Source organism: Nicotiana tabacum, chromosome 1, assembly GCF_000715075.1.
Source record: "Nicotiana tabacum cultivar K326 chromosome 1, ASM71507v2, whole genome shotgun sequence".
Taxonomy (NCBI): Eukaryota; Viridiplantae; Streptophyta; class Magnoliopsida; order Solanales; family Solanaceae; genus Nicotiana; species Nicotiana tabacum.
Window position 1 is genome coordinate 11807197 of NC_134080.1, and position 10774 is coordinate 11817970.

The following is a 10774-nucleotide window of genomic DNA, read 5'->3' on the forward strand; positions in this document are numbered from 1 at the left end:
CTTGAGCCTACGCGCGTGTATTACACATACACAAACGTGTCCACCCAGTCAGCAAATGACCAATCCAAAAGTAAGACCCCACCCAACTAATGACGTGTGTAATTTTAAAATAAAAATTGTCACCTATAATTATATTTTAAAGTAAAAATAAATACAATAAGAAAGAAAAAACTTAAACCCTTCCGGCTTCCTCTTCCCCGTTCCTTCCCATCATCCCCTGTCCCTCCCACACCTGCAACTCATTCGTCTGCTTCCATATCAGTACTCCCTTCCTATTAGAAAAAGTAGTGTTTCTTTAAAAATACAATGTTCATGCATCGGCTTTCAAAAGCACTACAAGTTTAAGTAGCTAGGAAGCCATTTCGCCTATTAGAAAATGTAGTATTTCGACATGTCTGCTTAAAATCCTTTAAGGAAAAGTTAAGGGCATTGTTGTCTTTTCAGACCACCTAATGAAATGTCGCCTTATCGTGAAACTGAGTAGCCACGTATCATTTGGCCACTGTTTCTCTGGTTCATCTTCCTTCTTCGTGGTGCTCTCATCTCTTTCTTCATCATAATGCTCTGAGCTTAATTAGCTAATGCATCTGTCTTCAACGTCTTTATCTAGCATCCCTCAATGCTTTCCTCGATTTCTCTAGCTAGAAGGAATTCACCAGCACATGGATTTGATGATCCCAACGACTGTAGTTCCGATAAATGGTGATCTTCTTTTTGTCTGCTTATTAGTAAATAATCTTGGGGTTTCACTTTTTTATATTATTGGTAAATATTTTGAAGTTTATAGTGCTGGAGTTTTCTCAGCCGTTTTTAGGTAAGCTTCATTGAAAAATTTCAGCTCTATTAATCCATGCATAGATCTGACCAAAAACTGGAAGAAAGTGATAAAACATGTGGAAGAGGAACAAAGTTGAGCACTCTTCTGCGGCTTTTGTTCAAGATTGATGTAGCAATCAAATTAGAACTTTTTTTGGTTGGATTTATTTTATTTGGTAAAATCACTGAAATTTGTAGTTACTGCATTGACATCTCAACTAATATTAGGAAATGTTATTCATCGACACACATAGAGCATTAGTAGCTGACTTTTATATACACTTTTGGAGATAATAATTTTGGTTGCTTTAAATTTGTTTTAAATTTTTTTGAACCAATAAACATTTCAACTAATTTTCTTGGTGCTTGTTCAAGCTTAGTTATCAATGATTTGCCATTTGATAAATCCGGTAGATTCCTTTACCTCACAACACTGAACATAAGAAGCTAGGCATAAAGTTCACATATCTTTATTTCTTCTTTAAAGTACTTTTCCCATGTATGGTAGAATTAATTGAAAACCTGCATTCTGTCAACAGATGACGCATTGATTTTCTTTCTTATTTCGAAATTGATTAATATTCTTTTTTTCTTAATGCTCTGTAGTTTATCTCCTAGGTGTAATTTCTCACCGATGTTTAGGTTCCCAGATCTTAGATAAAATGTATGAGAACGATAAACGTGTATAATATTATAACATTTGCAGTTGTGATGTCTACAATCACATGAGGTGTATGAACAAATCCTACTTGTAGAAATATACTGGATATTTTGTAATTGTTCAATCATACTAAGCCTGAATAATCTTAACATGATCTAATATTGTTCGTTTTGAGTCAATTTGCACTGAATTTTCCTAAAGACACGTAACCACTTGGCATTCCGATTACTTCATCCATTAACTTTTTTTTAAATTTCAAAATAAAGGAGAAGCTTCCAGTTTAGAAGCTACCGCTTCCTGCCTCCCTTGCGATGAGTTCAGTGGACCGCTGTTTGGCTGACCCTCTTCTTCTCATTTGTGTTGGGTTGACCCAGAAGTACAACAAAAAGAAATAGAACCACTGGAGAGTCGTCTGCAGTTCACACTTCAGCAAAGACGACTGACTTTGGAAGCGAAACACGAACCTATTTCCGCTATTTCGGGTTCTTATTGAGCGTAACAAAATCAAGATTGATTATAAAGTCAACGAAGTTTCCATAGTGTTCTACCACCTCACACCATTTAAGAACATGTGTACACTTTATATATAATTAAGTCACGCATGGCCATCATGGGATATATTCACTAGCCCCTCCAATCTAGCACGGGGTGGCCAACACCTATTGACTTGGGATTATCTGAATGTTTTTTAAATTTAATTTGCCTATGTTCCCGTGAACAAATTTAAGTCTACTTAATCATAACAATGGTAGTAATAATACTCCTTCCTGTCCAAAATAAGTGATTTTTTGATTGTTTCACACATATTAAAGAATTCACCTTTTAACATTAATTAGCAATAAAATTGACCATATTAACCTTTACTATCTATTCACATAAACGTTCATAACACATACTTCAACATTAATTACTCCAAGAGCAATGTAGGAAAAAAATAATTAATTCATTCTTGAAATTTGAAAAAATCATTTATTTTGGACCACAAGAAAAAAGTCAAAAAATCACTTATTTTGGACCGAAATAAGTGAAAACAAAGAACTGAGTGAAAACAAAGCTCCACCAAAATAACTTAAATTGGAGAAGAAAATAAATTCATCTTCAAAATATGTCGAAAAACCAGATCATTATCTAACAGGTTTAGGGTTAGGATAATGTAAGTATCTTGTAACAAACAGCCATTACTGAAAAAATTCCGCACCACACATTTTTAGCAAGAGTATCAGATGCACAGGAGTCGCCTCACCGATGGACAAGATACCCAACGGACTAGAATGTACGCTTAACGTAATGAAACATCAGTTACAGAAGACAGCCACATCCTTAAATGAAACAAATTGACTTGCAAAATGCAATTTGGATACGAGCACCTCAACGAACAAAGCTATAGCGTCCAGATTTAAGAATGAACAGGATATTACGGTACAGTTTCTCATGAGATGTATCTATCCTGTTGCTCTTGAAGAAGTCGGGCAGATGATTTCGCATCAAGATACAATGTATTTACTTCTTCTAGATCCATCTGTAAAATTTAAAGGCTCAGTAAATATCTTCAACTAGCTTCAACAAGGACAAAAATGATAAAGAACATGATTGGGCAAGTACCTTGCAGATTTTGTCACGGCCGTTCATTTTGGCGACTACACTGGCTGGTGATAGTAGCTGTACAGCATGCCTGACAAAGGAAAGAATTGAACACCGGTTACTTCTAATTAAAAGAATAAATATCTGGAGTTATAAATCAAACAAGTTAAACCCAACCTTAAGGAAGCTTGCTGTCCAATCTCGCTTTCCTTTATAAACAACATTTGGAGCTTTCTCACCATGTTCCGAAACTATATTCTCTACAGCAAATGCAGATGTAGCTATCCTGAGCTGCTCAAATGAAAACTCTCAGGAATGCAGGCAAATCACTAACTTCATCTTTTTCTTCATCTATTTGCAGCATGAAACCAGATAAAAATAGCACGTACATTAAACACTGCAGGAGGAAAGTGCTACAGAAAAGCTTATAATAAAAGATATACATACCAGGATTTTGAGCCTCGTGAATGGGGCCACTCTGTCCTGTCCAGTAACACAAGGCAAATTTAGAACATTCACAGCCCATGATGCTACCAACTGGTTTAAAGCCTTGAGGCAAATGGTAGCTTAGAGCTTGTAGCACAACCCAACTAATCACACCTTCTGCAGCTCCAAAATCTGCAGTTGGCTGCAAGAAGCAGACGGTCAATTCAAGTGTATTCCACTTCTTAGAAGCATGGCGGAGCCAGGATTTTCACTAAGGGGATTAAAAATATACAGAAGTAAATACACGAATAGGTCAAGGGGATTCAATATCAATTATATAATATATATACATAAAAATGGTTTTAACCTTATATATATAGTGTAATTTTCCAGCGAAAAGGGCTCAGATGAACCTCCTTCGGCCACTAGCTCTGCCCATGCTTAGAAGATATCCGTTATTGAAACTAGAACTAGAAAGATAGTCAAGTTTTAAAGAAGTGCAACAAAATTTTCACCTACTAATAATTCCCTTTGGAATCTCCAAATGCTTCCTCATATACGCAACAGAAACTGTACGACAGCACTTTTTCAAATCCAAAACTCAAAGAACTGCATAGAAATTTCATAGTCAAAGCTGTGTCCCTATGTGTTAAAAAGAAGATATGCAATACCAAACTAGAATATCAATCATCCAAATACATCTCAATAATAAACTAGTAAGAGTCGGCTATATGAATCCTCTATTTCCATTCCACTCTATTCAGGCCAATTTTATTCCAAAATCAGTACAAGACCATGTACATTTTATTAAATCAAGCAAATAGCATAAGGTTCAGAATCAACAAAAGAAAGTACCTTTAGCAGCAATGGGAAACACAACTTCCTCTGCAAAGCAACCAATTCTGCCCCACCAAAAAGCTTCCTTTTTCTGAATCAACCAAAAAGGTTCAACACAACCTAAAGTCATATAGGTCAACTCAAGTCAAAATCAAAGCTTAATGCATCAAAAATCCACATAAAAACACACAACCAATAAAAAACCTGATCCATGGACACATCATGGAACCAGAAAATGAAAATGCCCTCCATTTGAATCTAAATGACAACAAGCAAACATATTGATCATGAACCGCCTAACCTTATTGCTGAAATACAGATCTCCAGAGTTCATCAACTGCTCGGCTTTGTATACACTACAATATTTTTGACCTCCTCATTTGGCCACTGTTGCATTCACTTGGTTTTTAGGTCAAGATGACTGTGTCCTGCTTCGGACTTGCGCATATCCTAAATAAACTTGCGATTTGTATAACTTCTCTTCATGACAGAGATTCTCTTTTATTGTTATGTAAAACATCTGGTATACACTTCAATTAATTTCCACAAGATCCAAAAGTAATTCGGAAGACAATGAATGGGAGCCAAAAATAGAGATATCTCAGAAAAGACAATGATAAGGTTGAATTTGACATGAATAACTTATACAACTATGAAATTCATCTCATCCAGTATCAAGAATACATATGTTAATAAGTATCAATGAGGAAATAAATTAACAAGAATACACAGATTCTTGAATATATTACAAGATTTCATTTGTTGCTGACATTTTTAGCTGAAGAGCTGGAGTACAATGTCTTTTTTGTCCTACGCTCTCCCAACAGCAGAAAGATCCTCATTTGTATTGCACTCTTCAATTCCTTTAGAACTCATTTCAGAGCATATAATTTGTGCCTCTTGCAATCTTCCTTCCTCTCTAAGGCCAGATACTAGCTCATTACAGATATTGGCTGCCAGGAGAAGACCATTGTCAAGCATCTCTCTGTACCACATGTAAGCGCCAAGAAAATCTTTAAGTTTGCAATGCCCTTCAATCAGAATATTATAAGTTTCATCATTGGGAACAATATTGTTAGCCTTCATCTGATCGACGAGATTCTTGGCTTCTTCACATTTTCCCTCTTTCAAATGCACCATAACCAAGCTATTGTACGTCTTCTTGTCAGAAGGAATTCCTCGTTCCACCATCTCTACGTGCATGGCAACTGCCTTTTGAACCTCTCCATGCAGTGCATAGCAATGGATGAGCTCGTTATATACCACTCGGTCGGGAGAAAGATCCATCTCGGCCATTTCTTGAACAATTTTGTCGACTAGCACCAGTTCACTCTTTTCCTTTTTGCACACTCTAATAAGAGGATGAATTGTGTTCATTGTAGGTTTTATGCCAGAGGTTTTCATCTTCTCATACATTTGGAAACACTTTCCAGTGTCCCCTGCATTTGAATATGCAGACATTAAAGAATTGTACGTGATAACATCTGGATTTAAACCTTTGAGTAGAATATGCACAACCAAATCCTCGGCTTCTTTGATCATACCCTTTTTGCAAAGCCCATTTAATAGAGTATTGTATGTAACCAGTGTTGTTTCTATATCACTTTCTACCATCTTCTCGAAACATACAAAAGCATTACTCATCGTTCCTCTCATACAATGTCCATCTATAAGCATATTATAGACCTGTGCATTTGGTTTAACCCCTCTACTGATCATATCATTAAGGACTACATCAGCTTCAAGAAGCCTACCATCCTTGCACAAAGAATTGATTAGCGAACCATATGTAATTACATTAGGCTTCAATCCATTATCTTCCATCTCCTCAAGAATCTCAAAACACCTCGTGAATTCCCGTTTGCGCCCGTATCCATCAATTAAGATGTTATATGTCTGTACATTAGGGGAAACTGGCTTCTCAAGCATTTTCCTTAACCATTCTTTTGCCTCATCCATCATACCCAATTCACAGAATTTCGTGATCAGAGTATTAAATGTGATGCAGCTTGGCTTCACCCCGGAAATTTCCATTTCGTCAATAGTTGAATAAGCCTTCTCCATATTGCCTTCTTTGCAATAGCCACTCAAAATGGTATTAAACAAAACCTCAGTAGGAGTAAGCCCATTTTCCATCAACTTCTTCAAAATCTCTGCAGCCTTATTTGTCTTCCCTTTCTTGCACAAGCCATTCAACAAAACGCTACTCGTGTACTCATTCATATGTACCCCTTTCTTAACCGCTTCTTCATACAACACCAACAAAGAACTAACATCATCATGTCGTGAATGCCCATCGAAAAGTATACTATAAGTAAACCCATCAGGTACAAATCCATAACCCTTCATTTCCTCCACAACACAATTAGCCTCCTCCATCTTCCCCAACTTACAAAGCCCACTAAGCAACGTATTAAACGTCACAATATTCGGCTCCACATTATCATTCTTCATCTTTTCTCTCAACTTAAAAGCCTCTTCCAACTTCCCCGTTTTACAATACCCATCCATAAGAATATTATAAGTCACCTTACTCGGCGCCACTTTTCTCTCAAGCATTTCATCAAACAGTTTCCGCGCTTCCCCAACTCTCCTCTCTTTACACAACCCACCCATCACTACATTATACACAAACTCATTTAAACTCAACTTATCCTTTCTCATACAATTCAATAACTCCAAAGCTTTACCTAAATCCCCCAATTTCACAGCTGATTGAATAGCTTTACCATAACTAAACCTATCAACCCTTATACCCCAACTCACTACATCATCAAAAACTTCAAGGGTCACTTTGTAATGTCTCAAACTATTCAAAGATTCAAGAAAAACATTAAAAGCTGATAAAGATGGAAATTTTTTACCTTCCCTTATCATAAAGTAAAGTTCTTTAGCTTCATTGATGAGTTTTGACTCTGAATAAAGTGATAATAGCAAGTTCGAAAAAATGGGTTTTGTTGGGGAAGGTGAAAAAAGAATATAGAGTTGTGAAACTGAGTTTTTGTGAATAAGGGTAGCCAAGATTGACTTTGCAGTTTCAGTACGATGTTGTTGTAGCAAAATTCGGAGTTTACGAAGTTGTTCTTCAAGATTTTGGGATGAGGAATTTGTGGGATTTTTCTCATTGGTTGTTGTTGTAGTAGTAGTGATTTGTTCTTGTTGGTGTAGAAATGGAGTTGAATTGAAGGATTTGAAGGAAGTAGCAGAAACTAGTTTTAAGGGACGAGGAATGGGGAAAAACTTACGCATAGTTCTGTGCTAAACAATGATCGTCGGCTGTCTGTAATTAGTAGACAGTTGAGGAAAGGCGAGTGACAAAAATAGCCACTTTTAGGACAGATATTTAAAGCATGGCATTTATAAAGTATTTAAAATTTAGTCACTTTTTCCGAAGTTTCAAAAGGGCTAAAGCTTAAATTCAAATTTCAGACCTTCGGGTTTGAAATTAAATCTAGCTAAAGAGGAGGAGAAGGAAAAGGAATAGTCTGAATTTTGTCAAAATTCAGCTAAACTTTAAATAATTTAAAAAAATAAAATATGTTAAGAATTGTACTTAAAATTTGAAATATCAAACCAAAATAATTTTTTTTTGGATATTTTAACTTTTGTATATTGATGTTTTAGTTCCGTATTAGTTTTTTTTTATAATTCACAAAAATATTGAGTACAAAATATATTACAAAATATACATAGATTATACAAAAATAATAATAGATAAATATAGATAGATATATATCTATATTATATTAAAAGCACGAAGGCCCTTAGCAAAATGTCGTTCACCCTTTTTACCCTTTAAAAATATATTTTACGTTGGATACAATTGTAATTTAAGTTATTTTTCTTATATTTAGAAATTTGCAATCAATTAAATTTTGGGTATTCATAACTTCTTCCTTATTTAAAAAAGTAATTAACACCAAAAAAGGAAAAACGAAAGTTGGAATATGCGTCTATAGTTCTTTTAGGTTTAGAAATCTTTACCTTTGACATAGAATTATATAATATTAAAAGAGTGACGCAACAATTGGAAAATCAAAGTAGGAAACAAAATTTCATACATTTAGAATTCCACTAGTTTTAGCATACACGCGTTGCGCGTGTCCCTCGTGTTAATGAAAATAAAATTTTATAAATAAAATAAATAATATTCACAAATATGTTTATGTTATTATATAAAATTAAGAGTAGTTCTTCCTTAGGAGTTTGATCTAGTCTAATAGTTTTTCCTTCAGTTGTTTCTCTTGCTTGCTTTGTTGTACAAAAAAAGTTATAGGAGTAGTGTTTGATTGAAAGGTAAAAAAATCATTCAATTTTACTAACTTGAGTACGTACATTGCATGTATATTTCATGCTACTTATTAAAAAATTTATGTAAGATAGTTTACCAACAATTAATTTTTTTTATCTTTACTCATTTTACGGTACTGCTAAAGCTGCAACCGTATTCTATTGATAACTTAATAATCATATAGGCATCCGAACTCGATTATTATTAACAATTTTTATATTATTATTTTTTGCTCAATTATTATCTTATTTTACCTATAATTTCTTTCTAAAGTACTTTTACTCGCGACCAATTACATAGATATGTTCTTTTTCTATTTCTATTTTAGTGTACAAAATATATATTGATCAACTTATTCTACCATTTAAAATAATGTCACATTTAAAAACGATTATCATTTGATTATTTCTTAATATTTAGACAATAAAAATGGACAAAACTTGTAAGTATATTTCAAATTCTACGTCCTTATTGTTAAAAGAAAATAGAATGTCACAATTGTTTTTTAAAGTCTAAATTCATGCCACCTTAATATGAATTATCATTAATGTTTTCATTTTTTTAAAATTAAAACTATGACTTAAATGCACTATTTCTTACGTGCCTTTTCAAATATTAGGCATAAAATTGATGGATCAGTTATTTACTTTAATTTTATTTAAAACACACGTTATTTATTTATTTTCACAGAATATATATCCATGAAAGCAACATGTAAGAATTATAATTATGTGACATATATAATTCAAATAAGGAAAATATTTAAGTTAGGTAAAGTTTTAATTGACTTTAAAGTCCTAAATTTTAGGGTTTCCTACCTAGTTCAATGGAAAATAATTTAATAACAAAAATTTTAGTCAATTTCAAAGAACTAAATATTAGGAGAATAATTAAATGACTATTTTGTCTAGTGTGAACTTCAATTTTAAAGGGTAAAAAAGGCAAACGACATTTCGCTAAGGGCCTTCGTGCTTTTAATATAGTATAGATTACGTTTAGAAGTTTTATCCAAATATAACCATTAATTTGTTATGTAAAAGAATTAGTTGAAAGAGAATACATAGAAAACCATAGAAATAAAGTCGGTAGTCCTTTTCTGTTTTTATTTGAGCTATACACATTTTTAGGAAAGTAACCTAAATTATATTTTTGTTCAATGTGAACTTTATTTTTAAACGGTAAAAAGGCAAACGACATTTCGCTAAGAATTTTTGTACTTTAATAGAGTTTATTGATTATATAAATATTATTTGCAAATATGATTGTCACCATTGTCAATAGAACATTGAGGCCGATTAACTATTTTCTAAAGGTAATTCTTCTTTAATCTTTGAGTTACAATAATCAAGTAGATTGGAGGTTTATATTTTCAACGAACATAATGTATCTATTTATATTCAATTAGACAAAAAAGAAGCTACTTTACAATTTTATCATGCCTTTCCAAGCTATGATTTAGTCCATATTAATTTTGATGCAAAGAACAAATAACTATTTGTTGCATGAATAAGCCAATAGTATGACATGTTCGATTTTCCTTAAGGAACAACTATTTTTTTTTTAAGTTTTTTTTTTTTTAGATTTGAGTGTGATAATTTTTGCAATTATCAATGCTTAAGTATACTCTAACTTCCATATCTATTTACTCCTTCAACATATTATTTAAGTTTCTTCTTCTTTTCTCTAATAAACTTTGATCTAAATGGACAACATTAATGATATATTTTAGACACTAAATTGTATTAGTAAGATTTTCAATTATAGGAATTTTTTGCTGCATTTACAAGTTAAATACCATTTTTTTGTTGTTCCGACTTTTTATGTTAGAGGTCAAATAAAAAGATTAGTTCGACTCACTCTAAGATAGAATTATGATAATATTCTTGTTGTTCACTCTTATATTTAAGAAATAAATTATTCAGACTAATTTTACATTTATGGTATTTAATCTTATTTTAATTTTAAATATAAATTTTACAATAACTGCTAGGCAGCACGTGCGAGGCACATATACTAAAACTAGTATAAATGAAAAAAGCTAACAGTTTTACTGCTTTTAGCTGTTGTTTGGTATTAGGAATAAAGAAAATAATTTCAAGATACATGTGAGATAATAATATTTTGCTGTTTTGTTTTTGATTGAAGTATTTCATCTAAGTGTA

The 10774-nt window shown here is 32.9% G+C and overlaps 1 protein-coding gene and 1 long non-coding RNA gene across 2 annotated transcripts; both read right to left on the bottom strand.

The window, feature by feature from the left end:
* Positions 1-2551: 2551 nt before the first annotated feature.
* Positions 2552-3653, bottom strand: LOC107795289 (uncharacterized). The gene is made up of 4 exons (XR_012702308.1): positions 3506-3653; positions 3236-3409; positions 3080-3149; positions 2552-2996 (listed from the first exon to the last, which is right to left on the bottom strand). It is a non-coding gene; the product is annotated as an uncharacterized LOC107795289 (long non-coding RNA).
* A 1267-nt stretch (positions 3654-4920) lies between these two features.
* LOC107795287 (uncharacterized) lies at positions 4921-7621 on the bottom strand. The gene has a single exon (XM_016617897.2). The coding sequence runs from the start codon at positions 7568-7570 to the stop codon at positions 5132-5134; it is 2439 nt and encodes an 812-aa protein (XP_016473383.2). The 5' UTR covers positions 7571-7621; the 3' UTR covers positions 4921-5131.
* Positions 7622-10774: the final 3153 nt, after the last annotated feature.